Source organism: Leiobunum rupestre, chromosome 1 (genome assembly GCF_980474605.1).
Source record: "Leiobunum rupestre chromosome 1, qqLeiRupe1.1.hap1, whole genome shotgun sequence".
Classification (NCBI taxonomy): domain Eukaryota; kingdom Metazoa; phylum Arthropoda; class Arachnida; order Opiliones; family Sclerosomatidae; genus Leiobunum; species Leiobunum rupestre.
This window is the reverse complement of record NC_143384.1, coordinates 72,579,684-72,595,308: the sequence shown is the minus strand read 5'-3', so window position 1 is coordinate 72,595,308 and position 15,625 is coordinate 72,579,684. Positions and strand designations below refer to the sequence as shown.

Sequence of the window (15,625 nt, the reverse complement as noted above, 5' to 3'; positions counted from 1 at the left end):
ACCTTAGAGGACTTTTAAGCGAAACAGTTGAAATATTTTACACTCAATATAATTAAGGGTTCATACAAACCTTGAAAATCGGGATATATCTCGGAATTCAATTGTCGACAGAAACGTCAGGGAAATTTATGGGCGTTCAGAAAGTTGGCCCTAAGGAATACAAATTTACGTCAATTCGTTTTTCTTAGTAAAGATTCGACTCCATTTCTTTTATATGATAGTATTGAACAAATTTAACTAAAATGACAATTATGAAATGAGTTTTTTCTGTCAATCTTAGTTTTATTTTATCTTGAACCTTGATACATCAGGGAGAAAATCGTGGGAAAACCTAAATATATCAGGGAAATCGGGTGGTCGATAGCTGTATCAACTATCAACCCTGTCTCTGTTATTGTTTTTATCAGAAAATTGTTCATAACGCGTTATTGCAATGAAAATTTCTTAAAATATACCCTTTTAATGCGACGTTTTAAAAACCAATTTCTGCAAAACAAATAACAAAAAAACCCTTATTGATATAATTTCAGGTTAACGTAGTTAATATATATATATATATATATGACAAATTCTATGATTATCATTTATTTTCAACATTGCGATAACCTTTTTGCTGAAATATAAGTCCATTGATATTTATTAACTTCTGATAAAAGTAAAATATATAACATTTGGCCTTAAAATGGTCAGGGAAAATCTCTTAAAATGATCAGGGAATAGTATCAAAATTTTTTGGCAACCCTGCCCATTTAATTTATTAACTTCAGATAAAAGTAAAATATAAACATTTTGGCCTGAAATCAGGAAAATCTCTGTAATAATAGTAATCAGCTAGGCTAATACCCAAGGTTACCACCCGAGTCATCGGGCGACTGTTAATGGCTTTAATTCAGTCGAGCGTGGACGTGACCGTGTCTTGGCGGTATTTGATAATGAATGTAATATTTGTTTCGCAGCAAGTCCAAATCAGCGACGATTTTTGCGGTCTGGACGTGAACACTCCGATCGGCGGCAGCATGCCGATCGAGGCGACTCCCGTCCTGACGTACAGCGGAGTCCTGCTCAGCGCCGTCGCCTCCACGTCCACCCACGACTACACCGTCGCTTTCTTGGGCACCTCCACCGGACACCTCAAGAAAGCCGTCGTCGAGTCGGTCACCAGCGCCAAGGAGTACAGCGACGTGGCCATCGACCAGGGCAGCCCCGTCAACCCGGACATGCTCTTCGACCACAAGAAGGAATCGCTCTACGTCATGACCGAGAGGAAGGTAGGCGATACAAATACATTTACTTTTTATTCATTGAAATAGTTTTTCGTAGAAATGAACCGATAATTTTGCGTAAAAATGAACCGATAGTTTTGCGTAAAAATGAACCGATAGTTTTGCGTAAAAATGAACCGATAGTTTTGCTTAAAAATGAACCGATAGTTTTGCGTAAAAATGAACCGATAGTTTTGCGTAAAAATGAACCGATAGTTTTGCGTAAAAATGAACCGATAGTTTTGCGTAAAAATGAACCGATAGTTTTGCGTAAAAATGAACCGATAGTTTTGCGTAAAAATGAACCGATAGTTTTGCGTAAAAATGAACCGATAGTTTTGCGTAAAAATGAACCGATAGTTTTGCGTAAAAATGAACCGATAGTTTTGCGAAAAAATGAACCGATAGTTTTGCGAAAAATTTAGGGATTCCAATAGCTTAAGAAGTGTTGATTAGTGATTACAGACCTGAAAATATCTGGGAATTAATGGTTTACAGAACAGAAAGGGGAAATCTGAGATTTATGAGGGTCGTTCCTAAGTTTTTCTTATTAAACATTTCACTTTATTACTTCTCTTGTATATGATTTATAATATGGAACCAACTTAGTTCAAATGTTAAATATTGTTTATAATTGTTGGAATTTGTTATTGACCAATTTACAAACGATCCAATCAACGCGAGGGGTACCTGTAAGTACCGCCTTTTTATTTCGACGCTAGCGACATCTATCGAAAAAAAGAGCTACTACACGTCAAGCTGCCACTTGCTTAAAATTAATTCTAGCTCAATTAATTTTACCCAAAGGGGGAATAATGTTTTTTAGGGGAGTAACTTTTTGAAACTAACTACAGGGTTGCCAGGGTATTTGGAATTCCTAGAAAAATTAGGGAATTTCAATATGGGTCTAAAAATCAGAAACGTGAGGGAATTTAATTTCGGTAGAAAATAGGAAACCTTTACTAAACTACAGGTTAAATTACCAAATTTTGCCACAATATAAGTCTGGGGAAAATATCAAAAGATGGACCACGAAAAGTTATGGAATTTGTATGAGAAAAAACTGGCAACCCTGAATTATCGGAGCCTCACTACATTGCAGGGTTGGCACTTTTTTTGATTTTCTTAATAAGATAATCCTGAATTGAATCTTATTAAATCTAATTACTATTTAATATTTTATTTGGCTCAGATTTTAATTCCCCCATTGAAATGCATTGTGTGATTTAAATCGACGACTTTTTTTAAATCATGATTTAAATCTTAATTTTAATCACTGATTTAAATTGGCCTTCGCAATAGTAACTAGGTCTATTTCCACATTTTTGTAGCTGTGGCGATTCTGTCGAGGTTTTGATAGACGTGCCACAAATAAAATGTATTCAATGTATTCAAAAGCGCCACGATTGGGGAGAAATTGGGTGTTACAATGTCGACACAAGAACCAATAAATCTGTAAAGGGATTCGCCCCTTCTCCTAGAATTCCGCGAAGGTCACGTTTCTAATTTATTTCAATTGACAGTGGGGGGCGTTTAAGTTATACTACATTATCGTTCCGTTTATTCTAACCTAGCCTATTCTAGAAAACAGATTTAGAGCCACTCGCGACCGTTTTTACAATATAGTAGTTGTCAGTCCCTCTAAAGGGTTTTCCTGGAAGCTCTCTGCACGACTAAAATATTTTTTTCCACGCATAATATTCAATCTTTCTTCTTCTACGGTTGGCTTTATCGGAAATGAGGCGCGACCTGGCGGGAAAGCCGCGAGTCATTTTGGTTAATTTTCTGTCGAATACCGAATTCGTTTCACTCAATTTGCGGCGAGATCTATCTGCAGAAACCGCTAGTTTTTCCCATTTCGTCTGAAAAATCCTTTTTTCCTTGAAATGAATAAAAAAATCCGACAAGATGGCGCTAGTAACAGTGCTTATCGGTTAAAAAATAATGCGCTTGCTTTTTAAGCTCTTGAAAAAAATTAAGTAAAAAAATAAAATATTAAGCGCGTGCTTTTAAGCTCCTGATACGCATGGTTTTAAATTTTCGCCTTCAAATCCACGTATGTTTAAGATTTGCGTATAAAGTAACGCAGGGCCCCCAGAGTCCTATAATTCCTATAAAATCCTATATTTTCAAAAATGTCCGATAACATCCTATATTTTTAGCAAACGTCCTATAAAATCCCATAATTTTGATAATTTGCCCATTTCAAATCCAACCACTCACAAGTCAGTTAATTGCTATATTTAGCTATAGGATAAATTCCTATACCAAGTCATTCTAGTCTATACTTTTGTTATGGTTAACTACTAGTATATTTTTGTGATAAAATGGTTACATAGTTTCTTTTTTAAGTGAAAATCAAAGATTTATTTCTCTAAATATAGATTTTGTTTTTAAATGCATAAAGTTAGTTGTTTAAATAGCATATTCCTATAAAGTCCTATATTATTAGAACAATTATCCTATTTTTCCTATAAAAAAAATTGAAGATTTGAGTGGGGGGGCCTTGGTAACTTGAATTCTGCTTTCAGGCGACGCGTCGTATTTTGTTTAACAGGCGTGTAAATATGAGGCGCCATTTTTTTTTAAAGCCAGAGTTAAAATATAAATTTTCCGTGTACATATTTTAGAATCACGCGTATCGTGTATGTAATTCCTATTTTTTCTCGTTATCAAACCTTATCGGTCAAGAAAAAATGTTATATTCCTTTTGTTTTAAAAGAAACTCGGCTTTGGTCGCGCGAAATACTGGTTTCTTGGTGATTAGCCGTACTTAATCGTTAATATCTCGACACTATTTCGTGAGTTCCAACTTTAAATTGCGTTAAGTCACGAAAAGGCGGGTTTTACGCTTTTGGGAAAAAGAAAATAAAAAATTGTAGGCATTCACAATGTAGCTTTTTATTGTAAGACCGTTAAAATTTTAGCCTTTTTAAATTCCCGTAAAAAAATGAGGACAATAACTAAGCCTTGGCGAATTTTTTTATCTTTTAACTTTCTTAGGAGTCTTAAAGAAAACAGACTTTCGCGTGTAGTGAAAATAAGACTTTGTAGCAGACGGAATCTTCTCGGCTTCTTGGGAGGGCTTATATGCTAATCGTAGTTCACGATTTATCCGCTTTGGGGCGGGTCGGTTCCATCTCGGGGAATTTTCACACGGAACTATTATGCCTTGATTATATAGGAGCCTCTGTTGTTTTTTCATCCGCTTATTTTTTTCGCAACTAAGGCTTACCTACTTGACTTTTTATCCCGTGTATATATTTAGCTTCTGTTTGGGGTCAAAGGTTGACTTAAATGAACGCGTGGTGCGCTACCGGATTTCTTTTTGGCTAAATCTCAATAGGGGGTCTGGTTGATTGATTGCATTAGGGGTCATTTTGAGGTCAAATCCCTCCTACCTTTCCTGCTCCTTGTAGTTATTTGGGTATTTTTTTGTTGTAATTGGGGTTTGGTTTGCGTTCTTATTTTGCTCCGTACGGTTGTTATTTTCTACGGTGTCTTTAACAGAGTTTCCATACGTCAGGGAGAAGTCAGGGAATTTAAAAATGGGCCTAAAAAGTCAGGGAGAGAGGTCAGGGAATTTAAACAATTTGTAAAAAGTCAGATAATTCAATTTTTTCTGGGCACTTTTTGTAGGTAATTTATATCTTAGTGGGGTGGCGGAGTGGTTAGTACTTTCGCCTCGCAGCAAGAGGAGCCGGGTGAAATTTCGGAACAATTGGTACTTCCATAAAATCCCCATCAAAGTCCAATATAGAGTTTGTGCTACCGCAACTGGACTTACATTTTTCGTTATATTGCCTAAGCGCTGTCATCAAAGTTCTGGCAGCAGTGTTTGACAGGGGGCAAGACAGTTTGAGATGATTTTATATAAAGATCTATTCCTTCTGTGTTGAGTTTGTAATTCTCACCCCATTGGTTTAAGCCCCCCCCCCGGAGTTCTTCGGTTTCCCCTTCCAAAAAAACTTGTTGAGGTTAACGGTAATAGTTAGTGTAAGGAGCTGTTGGCTCGATCGCTCGGCATGAAGAGCTTGCCACCACCCTCCTACGCATTGTATCCCGGCTTTTAAAAGTTGCTTGATGACTTAGGCTAATACCCAAGGTACCACCTTAGGCCTATCTGATTACTTATACTACTTTATACATCTATGACCAATTCTACGATTATCATTTTTCCTTGAGAGTTTGGCTAATTTTTTCAACATTGCAATAACCTTTTAAACAGAAATAAGTCGTTTTAAAATTATTAACTTCTGATAAAAGTAAAATATAAAATAAACAATTTCAGCCTTGAAAAAGTCAGGAAAAATCTCTTAATGGTCAGGGAATTTTAATCTGAAAATTTTGTGGCAACCCTGATAAACGTCTTTTAAAGTCATAAGTGCAGGTGGCCAGGCTACAAGGCGTAGGAGGGTGGAGGCAAGCCCTGCATGCTACGCGAGCCAACCGCTCCCTACATTAACTATTACCGTTAACCTCACCAAGTTTTTATGAAAGGGGATATCGAAGAACTCAGGGGAAAACCCTTTAACCAGTGGGGGGAGAACTTGCAAATTCAGCGCAGAAGCTATTCCGAGTTTTCACCCAGTTAGGATCGAACCCAGTTCCTCTTGCTGCGAGGTGAAAGTGCTAACCACTCCACCACCCTTTACTTGTGGTAAGGAAACGTCTTATATACCTTTGATAACAACAAAATCCACATTGATCTCGATCTACATTTGAAAGTTTACGTACAAATTTGTCGAACAAAATAACCAACTGTTTATTTAAATACGGTTTTCTAACTTTTCTTTTATCCAGTAAGTGCGAAGGCAAATTTGTGGGTGGGCTAAAAGGGCCGGTTGATAAAGAAAAGAGTAAATGCTCGCACCCAATTAGGTTTCGCGGGAGTCTCGAATTTGGGAAAACAAGGTCACGGTAACAAGGACTAACGTAATTTCACCCCCCCCCCTCTCTCTTCTGGTCTCGCTCGCTTTTCCGATTGAGTGAGTAACTCCTTTTTTGTCCGCGCCATTGTCATTGCCTCCTTTATTTCATTGTACGAGTGATCGATAGCGCGCCCTAGCGCCGGTGAAAGGAAGCTGAAAACTATACAAAGATCTGCTGGCTACGATGTAACACTCTGATACTTTCGTTTTTTCTTTTTTTTTCCTTTCAAGTATGAATTTTTGATCAATGCGTGATTCTTCATCGATTTCGTGGGGAATCCGTCGCCAAAGTTTAAATGGAATTTTGGGGTTTTCGGTTTGCTTTTTTGAGTTTTTGCTGAAGTTAAGCAGTTGGCGTTACGCGCGGGAACGCCTAGAATTTATCCTTTTATAGAATGATTTTACGAAATTAAATTTACCCAAATACAGGGTATTAATAGTTTCCTATAGTACCGTATATTTTATCTCAAAAGTTTGAAGAAATTAAAGTAGTTGATATTGGCCCTTATAAGTCTTGGTCCTAGTTTTTCAAGACGCTTATTTCCAACACCGTTCGGCGATCGTTTTCGACTAATTGCTATCGGTTATTAACTTTATATTGAAGGTTACATCCCCTTCAAACAATTTTGACAACAGTTTTCTCTTATTGTATAATTAATTTTCTCTCCCAATTTTCTTACTATATTTTCATATATTTCACTATTAAATTTTCTATAATTGCTTTAAAGGATTTTAAAATATTCTGTGGTCAAATATAATTACTATTTAACAATTTAGGTTTTTCCAATTTACGCGCGGAAACGGCTAGATAAATATGAAAAATCAAATTATTTTTATATTTTTCGAATTTATTCTCCAGGGTTCATTAAGACCTGGAAACCTCAGGGAATTAGATTGACTTTCTCTATTTCTCTGACTTCTCTGTCGACAATTTTCTTGGTAAAAATCGGGGAAATTTATGCTAGTCACAGAAAGTTCTCCGTAAAGGCTACAAATTGACATCAATAAGTTTTTCTTATTAATGATTTCACTTTATTACTCCTCTTATACAAACATAAAATGAAACTAATTTAGTTAATAATGTCATTAAATATATGAATAACTCTATACCTCTTCATGAAAATATTGGTTAAGTTAGCAGTGACATAGTTACACTATCTTAAAACATTAGGTGCCCTTGTACCTGTTTAAATCATGGAAATATTCGGGGGGAAATCTGTGAAAATATCCGTGGGATAAAATATATTTCCCAATAGTTGTATGAACCCTGTCATAAATAGCCGAATATTTAATATCAAGCGAAGTAATTTCGTGCGGAATCTAAATTCGGGGAGAGTACATTATCCCCATAAATCACTCGGCCATTTTAACAAAATATCGCGGGTGCACTCGTCAACTCCATCTAGCGTTAAAAATGGGGCCAAGTTTTCATTTTGTCGCCTTGTTCTAGACGCTGACATTGATTATCGGTATTTCGGGCGTCTTCGATCGGCTTTTACTCTCCACCAGAAGATGAAGAGAGCGCGGAAATTGAAAAGAATCGCGACGCGGAGAAGTGATTGAAACGAGCCGATAAACGGACGCCGAAACTTTCTTTCGATTTTTGGCCCCTTCGAAGTACGTTTCCCACCGTCTATTGACGGAATTTCACAGACGCTGTATTCAAATGGGAATATTTATATTCTAATCGCGTTGAAATATCGTCAAAGACTAAATATACCGTAAAACTCCACATCTGCGAGTAATTGTTGAAGCTACTCGAGTTTAACTAGTTTTCACAAATGGCCTCGCTTGGTCAGTTTGTCTCTAGGAGCAACAAACACAAGGAGAACGCGGCTAGCCTTTAAACACGCTTACGCCGTGTTGTGTACAAATTTCATTGGACGAGCCTTTACGCTGAACTTTTTACGGGCGGCGGGGGAAGACAATTTCCGTATTTTCCCCCTTCCGACGGCAGCAGGCGGTAAAGCGTCTAGCCAATGAAAGCTGTACACCAGAAAATGCACGACGTTTGACGGGTTGCGTTCTCCTTGTGTGGGTTGCGGTGTTTGTCTATGGAAATGTATTTAATTTTTCCGGAAAATTAGCAACTCTAATATTTTATTTATACTTGGGCGAATGACTATATTAAGGCAATTTGTAGACATCATGGAGGGTACTAACCGGGGCCCATGCAGCCTAGGGCCCGAGTTAAAACAAACGAGCTCTACGAAAAATATATACCCATTTCCAGTAGTAACGGCTCTTTTGAGGCCCGGAATTTATATTTTACCAGGGCCCGGAGGAGTTTTTACATAGTGCCACTCAGGGTTGGCAAAATCCTTGTTTTTTTCAAAAAAAACAAAAACAATGTTTTTTATTGTTTTAAACAAGATTTATTGTTTTTAACTGTTTTTAAATCAAACAATAAAAAACTATGTTTAAAACACGTTTTAAACTATTCATTATACTTATGAATCAGACTAACGAGTAAACTCATTTAAAGAAATATTACGTATTATCATAAGTGGCATAATTACCCTAAGTGTGTCCATAAGATGAATTTTTCAATGATACCTTGTTTAACGAAAGTGACGAAAAAGCGTTGTTGACCAACCATTGACGGCCTTAGGGTTTTCGATGCCCCATGCAAATACTACATAACCTGTAGTAGGGTTTTTAATATAGCTATCATCCTGGAATTTTCGGTCGCATAGTAATAAGAAAAGGGAAAATAGCTAGTTATCCACACATAGTTTTTAGTTTTGGTTTATTGAAATGTGCACGTCTGCAGTCATAAATCATCACAAATAAACAATTTAATGTAATAAAAAATAAGAACTTGGATACCTCTATAATATTAAAACTTCCATCACGTCATAACATTTCTAAAAATCGAGAAAGGGGACCGAAATCCCTTGGTTTTTATCTAGGAGTGCCGCCTAGTCGGTTTTAATCCGATCTGTCCAGACCGGCCGTGTTTCTTGTTACTTAAAACCCGGCACAACCCGACTAAACAGCAACCCTACTTTTATCTCGTGCATAGGTGTCCCAAATATATGTATATTCTATTTAAACAAAAAGACAAAATTCAATGCGTTCGTAGGATTTTTGTACTGGTAGGAAATTTATGAAATCATATCGAGCCCTTTCAGTCGCTCTTTTCAGAGAATCTTAATATCAAACTACCCGTTATCAATACAATTTACCTTTCTTAGAGCCTTGGAATGGTTTTTTCTTCCTTTTCCCTCATATTGAATAACCAAAATCTTACAAAAAAAACAATGAAAATTTACCTTATAAAAAACATGTTTAAAACAGATAGTTTAAAACAAATTGGTGTGTGTTAAAAATACTTGTTTTAAACGTGTTTTAAACACTTGTTTTAAACACTTGTTTTAAACTTGCCAACCCTGGTGCCACTGCCACAAGCACCCGGCTTTTCGTGCTACAAATCGGAGTTGCTAACCAGGGTCCCCAGAGGTCCTATAATTCCTATAAAATCCTATATTTTCAAAAATGTCCTATAACATCCTATATTTGTAGCAAAAGTCCTATAAAATCCTAAAAATTGATATTTTGCCCATTTCAAATCCAACCACTCAGTTAAATTGCTAGATTTAGCTATAGGATAAATTCCTATACCAAATCATTCTAGTCTATATTTTTGTTATTGGTAACATGGTTAGCGACTAGTATATTTTTGTGATAAAATGGTTAAATAGTTTCTATTTTTGAAGTGAAAATCAAAGATTTATCTAAATATAGATTTTGTTTTTAAATGCATAAAGTTAGTAATTTAAATAGCATATTCCTATAAAATCCTATAATTTTGTAAAAATAGTGCCTATAAAGTCCTATATTTTTAGAACAATTATCCTATTTTTCCTATAAAAAATTGAAGATTGATTGGAGGCCCTGTAACCACTATTCGCCATTACAAAAATCGGAAGTAAATTGACGTCATAGGATTACTCTTCCTACTTCCTCCGGAAAGAACCCACCTAATGTCGGTGTTTCGTAGCGTGACCCCGTTTTAGTGAGGTCCTCTAAAAGAATCGTCGAAGGTGGCGTTTTAAAGGCCACCTCCGTCTCCACCCTCCGCGCCAATTTCTTTTATTTTATCATGTCCTTCTTTAATCTATGTTGACCCTCAAAATACGGGCACGTTCCCATCTTTCACCCAAGCTGTCACCGATAATTTCTACATTCTTTTTTCTTATTTTATTTCGGCGCGCGTAAGGGAAAGTTAGCGCTTGTTTCCGCCACTAGAGGGAGACACCCGACCCGTTCTCCTCCAACCCTATAGCCTTGTAAAAATGTCGCGACAATCGCGTCTCCGAGTGGTAGCCCGTGAAACTAGGGTTGGGGAACCACCTTCACCACGGGTTACGGTTTTCCTTGTTTGGTTTTTCTTTCTAGTTGTAAAGACGAGCTTAATTTATACCCGAGAAAAGTGCCAACAGATGACGCTACTGTCGTAAATTTCGGTTTTCCTTTTTTTCACGTATTTAAGGCCGGTCACCGTAAGGTCTATAAAGTTTCTAGTTTTGGCATTTTTCGCTCTCCGTGACCAAAGTCCATTTACTTTTTTCAGTTTCACGCTGGACGATTTAACGGAAACTTAAGATAGGAGTTTCCCTCATATTTTCTATTTCCAATTTTCTGTTTGGTTAGTTTTTCCGAGAGTGATTTTCAGATGGCCCCGTATAATGTCCAGGCTATTACCCCGACTGTCAAACGGACCTCTCAAAGACGAGATTGATATTACTCCGATTCTGGGGGATAGGTCACTTTTTTTCTATCCACGGAAAAACCCTCGTTATAGGAGAGTTTTGGAATGATTTTTTTTTTCATTCTTGGTTTTCCCCCAATTTTACTCTTTACTAAGATCGTAATTATTCAACAAATTGTATTTGCTATTGTAACAAACGGGGTGAACACACATCGTTTATATTTTACAATTTTTCCTATATTTTCAATGTGTTCCTAAAATTACGCTATTTCCCTAAATTTGTGGAAATTTTCGGTTATCAACTATTCCAATTGACTTTTAATATCAAAAACTGCAAAGTCAGAATTAAATTTAGAAATATCAGAAATTTAAGCCCGCTCAACCAATTTTTAAACCAAATTCCACCATAAAACCATGGGTTTCGGAAGTTATTGCAAACCTTAATGTTTTCGTGTAATTTTAATAGAATTTATCATATATTTTAATGGAATTTATCATATATTTTAATGGAATTTATCCTATATTTTAATGGAATTTATCCTATATTTTAATGGAATTTATCCTATATTTTAATGGAATTTATCCTATATTTTAATGGAATTTATCATATATTTTAATGGAATTTATCATATATTTTAATGGAATTTATCATATATTTTAATGGAATTTATCATATATTTTAATGGAATTTATCATTTATTTTAATGGAATTTATCATTTATTTTAATGGAATTTATCATATATTTTAATGGAATTTATCATATATTTTAATGGAATTTATCATATATTTTAATGGAATTTATCATATATTTTAATGGAATTTATCTTATATTTTAATGGAATTTATCCTATATTTTCCTGTAATTTTAATGGAATTTATCCTATAATTTCCTGTAATTTTAATGGAATTTATCCTATATTTTCCTGTAATTTTAATGGAATTTATCCTATATTTTCCTGTAATTTTGCAAATTAAAAATTAAAAATCCTATAAATAACCACAAATTTCCCATTTTTCGTATATTTTTTTTATTTTTTTGAGATTTCTGCGATCACCCTGAACCATGAGGAGGCTCTCATTACAAATCCTAGTAAAAACCATTTTTTACTGCTTGTCTCAATTTTGGACGATCTTATCAAAAAGCTTGTTTTAATAACCACACCGCCATCTATCGGGTTTTAAAATAAAGTTTAATATAGTACTTCTCACAACAAACAACAATCTGGAACACTAAGCTGACGTCATAGGTCACAAAGGTCGCGATAAAGTATGACGTCAAAAATACCATCGTCTTAATTTTCACCAAAGTGCGCGTGCAAACTCTTTTATTATATTTGAAATTTTCAAATCGGTGACGTCACTCGTTGAAAGTGAAACGACACTTTTTGCTCTGCCACCTGCCGGTACTAAGAAGACACCCCGCATTTCTAACATGTATTTACTGCGTCTAAATCCAACTAAACTCTATTTCAGTCCCTCTAGATTTACACTAGGATTTTTATACCGTTAGATAACTACAATTTTCCGAGGTGGACAATAGTGTGAAAATTAGTGGAAAATACCGGCCTCGACAAAAGTGAATTTAGTGGCCAATAAATATTTTGACCACAAAAAATTGATTAAAAAATAATAAAATATTTTAACACAGAAATTTAAGATTTGGGCTACTTAAAGGGAATATAACCTGCAAAGCCATCTTTATGGAAGACCCCTTCAATATTTCAAATTTCCCTGCACAGTGGCGCCAAACATTTCTAATGCCAAAGGCAAGAGCGGCCAAAGCTGAGAGCGTTGGTGTTCCACACCAAATACCTGAGGTTATATTCCCTTTAAGGCAAATATATATGGACATGAATGGTCAGATTCTGATTAACATTAGAATAGTCTTAATTTTTTTGAAATAATTAATTCCAACATTGTAAGATTAGTGTAAACTAAAACATTTTTACAATAACCTTCTTAAAAATTTAATTCAAATTTCTTTTTAAAATTTTTGAATTCAATTTTTCCTTATTAACCACTATTTTCCTCTTTTTGCCAATTTTCCACTATTTGCCACTGGCCTGGACTTTTCTCCAAAAAGGTGGCTTTTTGGGAACACTGCTAAAATATATATTTATATACCACCTATGTAATATTCCCCCCCCCCCTCAACAAACTCCGGTTTTCGATCTCGTTTTTGGAAACTGCCCAATTTTCCCTTAAAATTGCAACTTGTTATCGGCCGAGATAAATCATAGATGGCGTTCGTGATTCCCTCCGTCTTGAGCGAGACAGACAGACTCTATAATAAAGCGGGGGAACGCGCGTGCCGGCTTTAAACTGGCTATTTAATATGACGAGCCGTGTAACGACCACCTTTACGATGTAGGCTTTTGATTTATATATATTATATCTACGGTTCTGTATTTGGCGCGAGATCTCCTTGTATTAAGGGAGGGGGGTTTGCAAACCCCCCTCCTTCTTGAAATGAATAGTACGTTGTCATGACGACGGCGAGTATAGGCGTAAATTTAAGCTCCTCTATCTCCCTTCTCCAATGGACAACATCCCAATTCCGAGATTGTTGTCGCGATGATTTAGAATGACTGTAGATGGCGCTCTTTAGAGTTCGCGATTCCGCTAATGGGTAAAAGTATGAAGATTTCAGTTATTGGACAGTAAATGTTCATTAGTCCGATCGTTTAAAATTCGCGATTGATTTATTAAAATCGCTCAATAATATATTTTTACAAAAGTTTGTAATTCGTTTCTCTTAGATACGTTCGTGAAGTCGAGTGATGCGACATCTTTTGTTAGTTTCTATAAACTTTGATGGTGCTTCAAAGTTAAAATACTAAAAATTTAACGAATTATTGCGAATAAAAGTTTTTGAAGATTCTTAATAAATTAATGAGTTATTGAATATTTTATAAATAATTATATTTAAAAGCACCTTATAAGCCCTTATTGAGTAAAAGTGGCCTCACGAAATTTTATCGCTCGTCCATAATTTTCAGTGTGTCGGTTCGTTTTGCATATAACTGGGTTGCTACAGTACCTGGAATTAGTTAAAGGCGGGCAATTTTAGGAAGCCATGGAAAAGGCAGGCAATTTTAGGAAGCTATGGAAAAGGCGGGCAATTTTAGGAAGCTATGGAAAAGGCGGGCAATTTTAGGAAGCTATGGAAAAGGCGGGCAATTTTAGGAAGCTATGGAAAAGGCGGGCAATTTTAGGAAGCAATGGAATAGGCGGGCAATTTTAGGAAGCAATGGAATAGGCGGGCAATTTTAGGAAGCAATGGAATAGGCGGGCAATTTTAGGAAGCAATTTAAAAGACGGTCAATTTTTATCTGAAAAACTGGCAACCGTGTATAAGTTATTTGAGATTTGTTATTATTCGACGTATACGTACGCGTTGCTCGTAGCGCTACTAAATCTCCAATATCGTTTTTCTTTGAGGAGAGTTAATGGGACTTTGCAAAGCGTCTTCCCTGGGACAATTCCACAAAAGTATTCTCTGTCGACCAATAATGGCTTGTGTAGATCTCTCCGGTCAATATTGGGATTTTCGGGTACTTATCTTTGTTAGTGGACATTGTCCAGCGCCGCCGTAATTGTATCCAGTAAAGGGTCGTTCTTACCAGCGCTGGTCCAGTTACTTTGTAATCCTTCAGCTCCTTCTCGAGATCCGGAAGTATTTATTACAAATAATCAATCACGGCTCTTTTGAAAGATTTTTTATTTTTACTTTTTTATTTAAAATAGACTTGGAACTTATACTATGATCGGTAGTGGCTGGATGGATGGCTGGCTGTATTGAAAAAAGGGCAAATGTGACTATTAAAACTAACGCTTAAAAATTGTCATTCATAAGCAATTTTAGCTCTTCTCCCCGTTGAGTAAGCGAGGCTACGCGTTTATCGATGAACCGGTAGAGTCCTCTATCATAATAAAATATAATATATATCTTTGGGGCGCTAGGACCATGTGTCGCTTGGCACCCTTTTATTTCGGAGAGGCTCGGCGGCGAGAAAAAGAAAGGGTTTTCTTTTCGCCGCTCATAGCCTTCTCTCCTGACAGGGGGCAGGTACATCGGCTACAAATAAGATGCCTTAACCCTTATCCATTCTCTACCCTTTCTATATATTCCCTACAGCTTCCCGTCTCTTTTATATATACTTGTATATATAAATCTTTATTTTTCGCGTTCGTTTCGGCTGCTTTTTCTGCTCAGGCTAAATAACACCTTCGGCCATCAAGTGGCGCTAGTGTCCGCCTCCGCTTCCCCCATTTCGCGCGGCGCTGTCAAGTGACTTTGTACCACGTCGTTAAGTTGACAACGGTCGTTACCGTTGTAGACGTCCTACTAGGCTAGTCTTATAGTAGCGACTCTGGTGGTACATAAAGGAGACCCCCGTAGCAAATTGACGCCTTTGATCGACGGTAGACGGCGCTATTTTCCCTTCTCCGAAATAAAATGGCCGAAGCTATCACTCAAGGGGGGTGGACAGTATCTTCCGGCGCCCCCTCCCTCCGCCGCAGCTGGCCTAAGAACTGCCTCTTTTTCGACTTTTTTTATTTCCTTTTCACTACGACAGAGGGGGACACAGTCGTATATTACCCCGTTCTGACAGACACGGCTTGGCCCATCCTATCCCTTCTTCGACGTGTTATAACGGTTTATTTCTCTCTCTGTAGAGGGCGCTTTCGGCGTGCGCGACTTTTTTACGATATT

At 36.5% G+C, this 15,625-nt stretch overlaps 1 protein-coding gene across 5 annotated transcripts in view; it reads left to right on the top strand.

Moving 5' to 3' along the window:
* The window catches only part of LOC149966323 (plexin-A2-like), a 186,947-nt gene that overhangs the window by 141,228 nt on the left and 30,094 nt on the right, over positions 1 to 15,625 (top strand). For all 5 annotated transcript variants that reach the window (XM_090152918.1, XM_090152911.1, XM_090152902.1 and 2 more), the window contains one exon: positions 957 to 1,268. In XM_090152918.1, coding sequence (XP_090009044.1) covers positions 957 to 1,268 — 312 coding nt within the window. The remainder of the gene's footprint in view (positions 1 to 956; positions 1,269 to 15,625) is intronic.